The 12,515-nt window shown below is 44.2% G+C and overlaps 1 protein-coding gene across 3 annotated transcripts in view; it reads right to left on the bottom strand.

Moving 5' to 3' along the window:
• Positions 1–12,421, bottom strand: part of RPS6KA1 (ribosomal protein S6 kinase A1) — a 66,786-nt gene extending 54,365 nt beyond the window's left edge. For 2 of the 3 annotated variants that reach the window (XM_034754058.1, XM_034754053.1), the window contains exons 1-2: positions 12,228–12,421; positions 2,030–2,074 (exon numbers count right to left, since the gene is read on the bottom strand). In XM_034754058.1, coding sequence (XP_034609949.1) covers positions 2,030–2,074; positions 12,228–12,290 — 108 coding nt within the window. In that variant the 5' untranslated portion in view covers positions 12,291–12,421. The remainder of the gene's footprint in view (positions 1–2,029; positions 2,075–12,227) is intronic. The other variant, XM_034754052.1, reaches the window with a different exon arrangement.
• Between the last annotated feature and the right edge of the window lie 94 nt (positions 12,422–12,515).

Below are 12,515 nucleotides of genomic sequence, written 5' to 3'. Positions count from 1 at the left end.
ATCTTGGTTAGGTATTTCTCTGTTCTTTTTGCAGATTTTTAAAGACTACTTGAGGTAGCAAGAGCTGCTGTCCTTCAGCAGCATTTACAGGAGAAGAACTCAGTAACGTGCTTGGAGATGAAAGAGGCAAGTCCCACAATGAGCCTCAACAAGCCAGTGGGAATCCAGTCAGAGGAGACAACACCTCTGTCAGGGAAGGACTCTAGCAATGCAAAGAACCAAGGGCCAGCTGTATTCTCAACACAGAGGGGTGCACATTATCACTGATCCTGAGAGGCCTGGTCCTGTGTCAGCATCAGGTTCTACATGCTACTTTTATGCCTCTAAGATGACACCCCTAAGATCAGACTGGCAAGTTGAAGAACAGAGATCCAAACCAGTCAGGAATAGGTCAAGATACAAATGTGAATACGTGAAGGACTATACCCAGATGTACAGACACTCTTTTCTCAACCTATGTAATATGTCATTTTTTAACATTAGCTTTATTAAAAGCCAAGGCACAAGTGTGGAAAAGAGAATTGGCTTACAAGAATTGGTTCTTTCGGCATCAACCCCTAGAGAGGCAAGACAACCGCTATTCCATTTAAACTTCTTTAAATGGCACAAAATTACATCTAAGGAAATGGGAAACTCACTTACTGGAACACAATCAAAATCAACTTCCAGGGCCAGCAGAAAGGAAAGAAAAATCCATAGAGCTGCAGGCTAAAATGCGGTGTCAGACTGAAAACTCCTCCAAGGATACACATCAGATATAGAGGGTGACTCCTGATTAGGAGAGAACGTGTCGAATGAACTCTGATGGACAATCCATTCATCATGTCTTGTGATAGGAGTTGCATATTCCACAATGCCTCTCTCCACAGCCATAATATTAGCATATTGGAAAACTACATTTTAAATACTCATCTACCCATACTGAAGGGCTTATGGGACCCTGAATGCAATCAGACAGCCATTCTTCTCCACTTCTTAGCATGAGCAACCTTGTGCAGCAGGCAGAGAAACAAGGCAGCAGCACTCATGCAATTTAGGGTTAGACTAACAGCAACTTGCAAGATGTCCCTGTTGGCTAAGAGGCAGAACATCAGTTTGAATCGCCGTTCTCCTACTGGATGCTAATTCATCTCAGGGAAAACACATCCCTGAAATCAAATTCCTCAACACTATTCAGCTCACATTTAGACTAGAAAGGGCATTAGGCCTATAGAGCAGAAGGATGAGCCCCTGGTTAGCCTGAGAGGAGGTAAAATTCCCTCCTCTGTCCCTGACTTCTTGTGTGACCTTGGCAAATCCCAGCTGGTCTGTGCCTCAGTTCCCCATCTGTACAATGGGGAAAATAGCACCTACCTTAGCCCTGCCCTGCAAGGAATGTAGAAATCACTAGTGTGTTGCAAGGATAAATAAATTAAAGACTGTGACTCACCCAGGTACAATGGTAATGGGGGCCATATACCGAAGAGATAAAGACTAGGTGTAGGGGGAAATACTTTGCACTTGGAGAACCTGAAGACAGTTGCACTGACGGTCAAGTCTCACAATATGCTTGTGGATTTCTATTAACCTTTCCAGAGATGGGGAAATGGAAGCAGAAAGGTAAAGAGACTTGCCTAAGGTCACAGGGCAAGTCAGTATCAGAGCCACCAACCAATCCCAGGAGTCCGGACTGCTAGTCCTCTGCTCTAACCACTGAGCCCATCTACATTGGGAGGAGAGTGATTGAGAAGATTCAAGATGCTGGTTTGGTGAAATTGTACATGCAAGTCTAGGGGAAAGCGAGAAGGCAAGGACAGGGCATGACAGGGGCATTCAACCCTTCCCCTGCCTCCCACCCTTCCTCCCTCCCTCTACCCCGCCATCCCCAGTTAGCAACAGAGCAGCAGATTTTAAACCATCACCTCTCCACGCCCCATAAAATGAAGGCTTACTCAGTTGGCTCTGGAAGAAAACCACACATAGCAGTGTAACGTACAGCTCAGATGAATGTTTCCAACTTGAAGATGCTACATTTGTTTTTGTTTTTTACCTTTGATGGATGTCTCCCGCCTTCTTCTGGTGCAACCTGCCCATTCTGCAAAATGCAAAGAAGAATCCATTGTTAGCAAATGCCAGGCACTATGAAAATGCCATTTTGGAGAGGGACAGTTAAGTTTACCTGAATAGACTTTTATACTAGGCTAGAAGGTGCTGAAAGCTCCATAAATTGTGTGGGCCAGATTGATAAGATACAGCACAATCGTGTCCTTTACACATCAGATATACATGACAAGTGGAGCTGGTCAAAAAAACCTGACATTTTAACCTAAAAAGACCTGTGAAAACGGCACCATTTTGGAACTCGGCCAAGGGAGCGTGATTTACGCACGCTTGCTGTTCTGTGAACGTTGGCTGGTGAGGGCGTAGGTTAAAGGAGAGGCAGAGCTGCATTAGCTTTACACTCTTGTATTAGCAGGAAAAGCTACACGCCGAGATGGATGCGGATGTTACACTTTTGCCTCACGAATCCCAGATCGGAAGTTACAGTTTTACTGCTGATATCCAGTATAAGCCCATTTTAAAATGGGTATCATTTACATCACTGCTGACAGCGCCCCAGGAACTTCTGCACCAACTGCTTGGCTTGTGGCTGCATTTGGTCCTTTCCACTCAATAAATACTCTCCTGCTAGCCAAACATCTATTGCTGGAATCTGCAGTGAGGTCATGATAGGGGACTTATGCCTATAATAACAAAGCGCTGGTCACACAGCCTGTTGCCTTGGGAATGAAAGCGGTGTCAAATTCAGCAAGATGGCAGCCCTGGAGGAGCAAGACGACTTGGGGGTGAAGATGGGTGGGAGATATATGCTTAGACACAGATATCTGATATTTGGCAGAGTGGCAAGAACACTCCGTAAAAATCCTTCCCCTGTAAAGCTAATTTATCTGTGTTTTTATTAATAAACTTAGCTGAGAAGTGAAAGAATTTGAGAAATGTACTTGCAAAAAAAAAAAAAAAAAGAGCATAAACAGAGATGAGGCATCTCAACTTGAGCAATGAAAGGCAATGAAATTAAAACAACGAGGAGTCCGGTGGCATCTTAAAGACTAACAGATTTATTTGGGCATAAGCTTTCATGGGTAAAAAAAACCCACGTCACCCTCATGTTCTAAGCATTGTAATGTGAGTTTTAAATATTGTGGAGTTGGAGGGGCTTAAATCAACTTTTGTTAGGATTAAGTGTTTTTGTTTTTCCGAGATCGGTCTCAAGCTTTCATAACACTTAACAAGAAGTGATGTTTTGGCCCTGTTTAATTCATGCCCTTTTAAAACAAGGCTGAGAAAACTTGCATTTATTGACCCCTGGTATGACAGCTTTTGGAGTGTGACACTAACCAAGTCTCACTTTAACACTACAGGGATTCAGTTTCTACCATATCTTACTGGGGCTCCACATTTGTCATGAAACACACACACACAATTAAATATAGTTTTGAACTTCATGCCTACCAGCTGGTGGCTAACTCATGATAAAGAGTTTAGCACAGGGAGGAGTTGGCAGACTCAGCTCTTCACGTACAAGTCTAGTCTTCAAAGATAAGCGCAGGGAAAACAGCTGGTAGTCTCCAAGTTGTAGGTGATCTCCCTTTCTATGAGAGCTGTGCCCCGAGCAATGTGTGAATTTAGAGCCACTCCAATTCACAGCATGGCCATGTCAGTTACAGAAGAGAGCAAATCCCTTCCTGCTAGACTGACATTAGCCCTGCAATATTTACACCTATAGGGCCCAATTCTGATCTCACACCAGTGTAGTTCCAGTTGCTTCCAGTTTACCCTAGGGAGAGATCATTCTCAACCAGTTGCTTCTCTAAAGTGTGGACTTAAGCACATGCTTAAAAAGCTATTGACTTCAATGGGGAAAAAATCAAGCAGGTACCTAAGAGCTGCTGGGAACAGGGATTACTCAATTGGGGTTCGTGGAAATAACTTTGGCACCCTTGCCACATTCCTTGGCCGGAGCAGCTCAGGTAAGCAACATAAGAGAACACAAGAGTTGCCATATGGGTCAGACCATGCTCCATCTTGCCCACTATCCTGCGTGGGACAGTGGCCCGTACCAGGGCTTCAGGGAGTGGACAGACCAGGGCAATTACAGAGTGATCCACCCATCTTCCACTCCTGGTTTCTGGCAGCTGGAAGCTTAGGGTTGCCCTGAGCATGGGGTTGTCTCCCTGACCATCTTGGCTAATAGCCATTGAGGGACCTATCCGCCATGAATGTATCTAATTCTTTTTTGAACCCAGTTATACTTTTGACCATTATAACACCCCATGGTAATGAGTTCCATGGGTTAGTTGTGCATTGTGTGAAAAAGTACTACTAGTTTGAATTAAACCTGCTGCTTGTTAATTTCATCGGGTGACCCCTGGTTTTTGTATTGTGTGAAATGCACCTCAATCTGGCCTATGCAGTCCAGTCTGGTAAAACTGGTTCCCCCAGGCTGCAGCCAGCTCAGTTGTCCTAGACTGCTTCCTTTTGAATAGAAAACCATCCAGATTAATGACTCCCAGCTGTTTTACACACAAGGATTTCTCTTGGCACCTCCTGGAATCCCAGTTCAAGATGGAGGTAAAACACAACATGACAGCCCAGCACAATTTACAGTCAAAATGGCATTCACAGATGGAGTTTGTAGTTTGATACAGATACATGCAGACATATACTCTTCAGTCACATCCACCAGTTATTCATGCAGCACCCAAAAAGGCGTTGTTAGATGTGGTTTAAGGACTTAGGGCCAGATTTTCAAAGGTATCAGAGCTGCTTGTTCTAACTCAGCCACTTAGAAAGGCCCAAACCACGTTTTGTTTCCTCTTATACACTTGCACAGTTTAAAGAATCAGAAGTATTTTCAACCATAAGTGGCCAGAGAAAAATAACAGTACCACTACGGAACCAAACTAGCAGAAGAACTAACTGTTTCCAAGAGATTACAGATGTATTGTTTAGGAGAAGCTGTCAGTGGCTTTAGCCTACAAAGAATATTTAAGAAATTAAGTAAGATCTTTTCCTTGCATAGAGGAGAGTGCTTCCTTGCTATCACTAGCGTAGAAGGGTGCTCGTGTTTATTGGCTCAGCTGTTTCTGATAGACAATTCATAAGTCACTGTTCATTAAAATTCCAGTTTTGTAAGGGTTGTTTATGTATTTAAAAAATAAGCCTGACAAGAGGTGGAATGCCCATTTTAAGTTGAGGAAGTTCACATTTAATTAGCAGCCACTCAGAGGTTACTAAAGGCACATGCCAGGAGAGTGAACCGAGCTTCACATGAGCCAAACTCTGCTTTCATTTGCACCCAGGCAACCCACAGTAACTGAAAATAGACTTTGGCCAACCTGAAACTCAGACGCCCTTAAATAGCCTCAGGAGGAGACACAAGGAGGTGAAGTGCAGTGGTTCTCAACAAGGGGTATGTGTACCCTTGGGGGTACACAGAGATCTTCCAGGGGGTACATCAACTCATCTAGATACCTGCCTACTTTTACAACAGGCTACATAAAAAGCAATAGCCAAGTCAGTACAAACTAAAATTTTATACTACTCTATACAGTGAAATGTAAGTACAATATTTATATTCCAATTAATTTATTTGATAATTATATGGTAAAAATGAGAAAGTCAGCAATTTTTCAGTAAAAATGTGCTGTGACACTTTTGTATTTTTATGTCTGATTGTGTAAGCAAGTAGTTAGATGAGGTGAAACTTCGGGTACGCAAGACAAATCAGACTCCCGAAAGGGGTACAGTAGCCTGGAAATGTTGAGAGCCACTGACATAGGGCACATGCGCTGCCCTCACAAGTACTGGTATACAAAGCTCTCCACAAGCTCACCTAAGTGGAACACACATCCACAACCACTCCGAGAAGAACATCTAAAAGGAGGAAAGCAAGAGAGTGTGGGTAAGGCATGTGACACCTGGGTTTGACACTCGGCTCTGCCACAGAGTTCCTTGGGCTTTGCGATCTTTGGATGGAAGGGACTATTGAAGCACAAGGTTTCAAAGCACCGAGTGAGCTGTAACTGATAGAACCGTTAACTGAAAGGGAGTATTGTCTATCCCAGTAGCATCTCCCCCTTTCACCCTATTGCCTCTTCCTAAGCATTTGGCACGTACCCTTAAGTACTACATTTCTGACTTCCTCCTGTCAAACAGCACGGGTTCTGCAGAAAGCTATTTGTGATGGACTGTAATCCTGCCTGGGAGCGGTAGGGATGCTGGGAGAAATCAAAACAAAGCACACATTCCAAGGGGTGCTTTGCACGCACACATTTGCTTCAACGGGGAACCAAATTCATCCAACAAATGAGTCACTTTTCAAAGTGCTGTACAACTTAGCTTTGCTGGAAGAAGCCTGCACATTTTGAGCCAAGACTCTTTCCCCCCTCCCCAAAAAAAAACTCTTTACCACCTCATCTGGTGGTTTCCATTTAGATCTCTGTGACCCATCTGGAGTTATGTACATATCTCTGTCCTGACACGTAGAGTAGTCATCTCCCCAGGTAACATGCTGCAATTTATTGTTTTATAAATACACCTAAACAAATGTATGGGTTTTTCAGCTTCATCTTTTTGTATTGTAAGAAGCCTCTTTCAAGGCTCCATCCTACATACAATATACGTACACAGCTAACTAGCTATATGTGTGGCACAACCAAAGACAATCTAGGTAGCGAATTGTTCTCTTGTTTCCAAACATAAGGCTACATGACTGCCCCACCCCTAGGGTGACTCAGAAGAGAGCAATGCTGGTGAGAGTGTCATAGGTACTGACCAGGCAATGCCTGCTGCAAGAATTCCATTGTATGAAACTTGGCTCTTGAACTCTGAGTATTGTGTATTAACAGGGGGCTGACACTGACTGGCCAGGAAGAGCAGTTCAAGCTACAGAAACTGCAGCTCACAGGCATCTCTGCTGGGAGTCAGCAGTCTGTCCACCCAACTTTTCCAGCAAGCGTTGCTCTGTGTCTGAGGAAAGTGCAGATTAAGAGGGCAATCTGACATACCACCTGTAGTGTTGACTTTAGTTGTCACTTGCTCCAGAAATAACCTAGTGCATCACTTTCAGAAACAAGCTTTGCAACTTGTAGCCCCTTTCATACATAGGCTTTAACACCATAGGGATGTCTGTTCAATACAATCGTCTATTAAGAAAGCAAATGTATATGGTTACATAACTCTCACCTAAGGCTGCACTTGGAGATGTTTATCTTAGGACATCTTGCTTTTTAAATCCCTTTAATTCCACATAATCCTTATTGCAGCCAGAAAGCAATTGCCAGAACTGAACACGGTAGCCATGGCTGCTCTGAATCAGAGAAGCAGGAAGAACTCCTCCCCTTTGGGTCATGAAAAATATGAAGCTCATTCTCTTATTGCCATTAAGACAATCAAGACATTTATTTCCTAACTAGAGTGTTCAGCAAAACTAGAGCCTTGGACTACTGGTAGATCTGTTTAGACACCCTGGTGGTATTTCTAAAGCTTTAAATTTCAACTGGTCACTATACAGATGGCCATAAAATATAACTAGACTAGGCAGAACTCGATTTTTTAAAAATAATTTCAATGGATAATATTGATTCTTTTAAAGCATTTTTTCAGTTATTGATTTAAATTTGTACAGTTGCATAAAATTAGGGGGGGGAGTCAGATGATAATTTGATGACAATAGATGTTGCGATTCAAAAAGCAAAAGCTTTATAAGCATTAACTCACAAATTGTCAATATCACGTCAAAATATACCGAGTAAATATCCTTAAATCATACTAAGTTCTCAAGAAGAATTTCTTACTTTGCCTAGTATAGTAATCTATATTTACAGCTATTGATGGAAATATTTTTTCATCCGTTTATGTTTGTATGGTGAAGTTAATGTTTATCGACATTTACCTATAAAAATCTAATCCTTCCATGCCTAAACATAACTAGAATATTACATATCCAGAAAGAAGCTTCCCCACTCACTTCCATGAATGGTGAAACATTAAGTGCTGATGTACAAAATCCCAACAGACTGTCTAATGAGAATCAAACCCTTCCTTCAAAAATCTTTGGTACTTTGATATGCAAACTGTTTTGTTGCTAATTTTCTTTTAAATGGAATTTGAGAGTCTTTGCTGATTGTGGTTCCAGAAAGGAAAACTCCACAAAATAAAAAGACACCCTACATAACACTGCATAGCCCAGGCGACAGACTGATGAATTGACTGTGTGACACTGGAGAAACGTATTAATAGAGACTGAGATCATATAGCTTCCTTGTTTATCTTCTGATCACTGCGTAGAGTTCAGCTAAGATGTTCACAAGAGACAAGTTAGCCATGAAGAACTTTTGCTCAGTACAGAGAGGACATGTATTTATAATGGGCAAAATAATTACAGTTTGAAGTGACGGTCAGTTAGGCTGCTGTATGTTTGCTTAATGAAACAAGAGTTTAGCGAAAAGCATTGCCTAGAAGTTGCTTGTCATTACTATGACAATTAAGTCACTCAGATTCATTTTCTACCGCTTGCACTTTACTTCACCCACATTTCCTCATTATGTAAGCAATATTCTGATCAATGCAGAAAGCAGAAGAGGAACTGAAATATTTGTGAGGCTGCGTTAGGTGCCCAGGACTTAAGTGTTTCCCTACTTGCCTCCTGCAGTGCATTGGTCTCGCACATGCTCCCATGCACACCCCACAAAGCAGCTCCACCTTCTTCACTTGAGCTTGCTGAGACTAATAGAACAAACTACGACCAGTCTCAAAAAAGGATTACTAATGCTCCTGGAGCATGAAAAAAACAATAGGTTTGATTCCTCCATGAACACTCCGATAACACCTCTGCTCCATGACTCAGAAAGCAAAGGTTTGCGGAAGCCCATTTAAAACCTTTGTGGCAAGAATCCCAGAGTAATTTACGTAACTGACGTTCCAGAAACGTCTCATTTCATAGCTACGTTACCCTTCACAAGAAGGGTCAGCAGACCCTCACCCCCCTTTAATAACCTTTGAAGCCATGAGTCAGATTCGGTCTTTCAATCCTTCTCTACATTATACAGCTATATAGATATTCTGCCAGGTTAGGGAGACTGTATTGGCATCTAGCACAGAAGATGGCAGCCAGACTTAAAGGTGAAATAAAACTCCACCAACACTATCCATTTTACTACACGGGATCCAGTGCCCATGCACACAACTCTGCAATTAGTTGGGATATTAGCTTTAGGAGTTGGGTTCTACATACAAGACACAATCACCCCAGAAGTTAAGGGACTAATTTTTAAAGGTGCTAAGAACCTGCTGGTCCCACTGATTTTATTTGGAGTGCTGGATGCTCACACTCCAAAGGGGGGAGGGAAGGGGTGTATGTGTTTGGGGGGCCGGGGGGTGATGACAGAAAAAACAAACAAACAGGCCTTGAGACTTAAATTAGGCTACTAATGAGGGAGTAGGTGAGCACACATTAGTTTTTCTCATTCTCCCGTTGTTAGAAACAAACTTCATAGATAGGACTGATTTCCAAACATACTGGACACACGATCTCCACCACAAACAAAAAACCCCCAAGACATCAGTTTCAGGTCAGCAGTATAACTCGAGTAAGTTGACACCGTCAGCAGCCAGGCATGCAACACACAAGTGCAGTCTGTCCACAGGATTAGGCAGTAAATCCCCATCCTGCCAGCAGCATTGCGTGTCATTGACACTGGCATTCATTTTTGCTCCTGTTAGAGTTTGCATTTAGTAATCAGGTATTATGAGGTCTTCCGATTAAAAAAAAAGCAGACTCAAAGCACCGTGGTACTACGGCACTGTCATCTTCCAGATCTCAGTTACCTCACCACAAAAGTCAGCCCTGAAAGCACAGCATGATAGCAGGCCTCTTGATCAAATCATTGTGGAACAAGTAACTCCCTCCTCTCCCACCCCTGTACGCGCACATGCGCTTTGATGACTCAAAACTTTACAACAGATGCTATTAGTTCACTTCAAGATGAATCCTTGGTCTATCCATGCACCCCAGATGTTCTAAGCCCACTGTAGATGGAGACCCTTAGCACTGCTGCTAACGGGCATGGTGAAGTATTGACCCAAATTCTCTTTTGCAGGGCTTGGCTGGCAAAGAGAAGGGGCAGCTGTGACCAATGACATTCTCTCAACAGAACATTTGTTGTTATGGTCATTGCTCAGAGGTTTCTAGTCAAGTTTCTTTGTCTATCGTGAAAGACCTATCAAGAGGCTAAGTGTTAGGGACTGGTCAGTTTTAGCAGGAGAACCTCAGCTTGTGCACCCCGGTGAGGTGGTGGGTAAGCAGAGAAAAAAACAAGCTGTAGAATAAAGGTGCTGGGTCTAGTTACCATTAGTAGGAGCTCAGTTTCATAGCACACAGCCATAGGTGATTCTTTAATATTCAGTTTAAATGCTCTCCAAACTTGCACCTTTCCTTTTAAAAAATTGTAGCATAAGCCTGCAACAATGCATGTTTATGGCACATGCAGTATCCTGTCCATCTAAACAAAGATTGAGTTACTGGGGGTGGGGGTGAGGGAAGAGAGAGAGATTTAAGCAGGAAGGAAAGAAGTGTGTATACGAGATAGAACACCTGGGAATTTTAAATGTATGCCCATCCTAGCAAACTGGATTAGAGAAATGTCAGTGTGCATGCTTTGAAGGGGAAGCAGTATAGTACTCTGATGGGGACATTTCGACTTGGGACTTTGAAGCTGGAACTGCGTTTTCATCTATGTTTGGAACAATCCTAGCACACTTGCAGCACTACTGCAATCTAAATAACAAGGGATTCAGAGATCAGGTGAGAGTTCCGGACTTCATTCTGTACTTCAGAGCATTTGTTGGGTTTAATTAGGCCCTTAAATGTTGGATAGACTGCAAGCTAGATACTCTCCATCCCTTAAAAAAAAAAGATTATCTAGGGTCAAATATAGCTTAAGGAGCGGTTAATACGCTGATCTGACAGTTCATTACAATGCACTCAGTCTAGCAAGTATACTGGTGGATGGTTTTCCTACAAAACCTCAGGAAATTTGATTAGTTGTGCATGTGTAACTTATGTATTACACACATGAGAGATACAGGGAAGAGACACTTTTGGGGGAAGTTAATTCCTCTCCAATATTGAGAAAGTAATACAAGCAAGACACTTCTAAAATGTGATTTAAAAGATGACAGTTGTATGGTTTGTTGTTTTTATTTGATACTTGGAGAACTCCCCCCTCACCCCTTGGCCCAAGGACTTGGTACAAAAGATTGCTTGAGGACTGATACTATTCAGCACTATGTTTTAGCCCAGGACTGGTTTGTACAGCCCATCTGTACACCCACAAGGGGTCACCCCTGAGGGGCTCAGCAGCCTAAATATTGCAGTGCGATAGGCCAAATCAATGCAGCAGATTATGAATGACAGCCTCAGGGCAGCACACAAAACCCACAGGATTACTGGGAATCTGCTTCTTTGCTTAAATAAAATAAATAAATAACTCCTGGCTGTTAGAACCACTGAAACCTGCTTGCAGACATGTTGATTGGATCAGGTGAGAAGTCCCTTCCCTCCCCAAAAATGAATCTCTCAATTCCTTTAGGGCAGGGTTGGGGCAGAGAAGTGATCCGGAGCAGAGATCCTGGGTGCAGAATCCCTAATTGCATTCATCTGATCAATTTGGGGATTTTTATGTCTTTAATTAGGAGGCAAGCCTACAGCGAGGCTTAGCTGCCATACTCCTCATCTGGGTGAGGTGGAAGAGGAGACCTGGGCACTTTCTTTGTTCAAAGGGAAACTTTGTGTGTGTTCGTATGTGGACACACACACAGAGGCTCTTTCTCCTCAGCGCTGACCTCAGGGCTTTCAATGGGAGAGAAAAACATCCCTCCCACCAAACCTCTGGGATCTCGCCCAGCCTGGCCCTCCTGCCCTGGCTCAGACCCAGACCGGCCATGGGGCAGGCAGGCTCCCTTCAGCCCCTTCCCCGCAGTGCAGGCAGGGGTCCCGCTCCCCTTTCTGCCACGCAGGGGCTCCAATGGCTTCCCCGGACCCCACCGTCCACTAGGGTGGGGGCTACCTCCCCCCCACCCGGGCCCCCAGCACCCTACTGCAAGAGGGGTACGGGGGGGCTGTATGCCCCTCCCCACAAATTCCCCGCCCGCATTCCATGCCCTGCTGTGCGCCCTCTCCTCACCTCCGTGTCCAGCTGCACCAGCTCCATGTTGGGCCATGGATCTCCCAGCTGGGCGAGCGGCATCCTGGCGGCTTCTGGCCCCGGGAGCTGCAGGCAGGCGACCGAGGCTGGCGCCTTCCCCTGGCGCTGCAGGTGGGTCAGGCGAGACCGCGCTGGGGCTCCAGCCCGAGTTCCGAACCGCCGGCACTCGGAGCGCCGCTCGCTGCCCCCATTGGGCACCGGCCTCTAGCGCCGGCCCCCTCCGCCCCATTGGCTGAGTGTCTCCGCGGGGAGGGCGGGAGGTTCCGC

The sequence above is a fragment of the Trachemys scripta genome, chromosome 20, assembly GCF_013100865.1.
Source record: "Trachemys scripta elegans isolate TJP31775 chromosome 20, CAS_Tse_1.0, whole genome shotgun sequence".
Taxonomy (NCBI): Eukaryota; Metazoa; Chordata; order Testudines; family Emydidae; genus Trachemys; species Trachemys scripta.
This window is presented reverse-complemented; position numbering and strand designations above follow the sequence as displayed.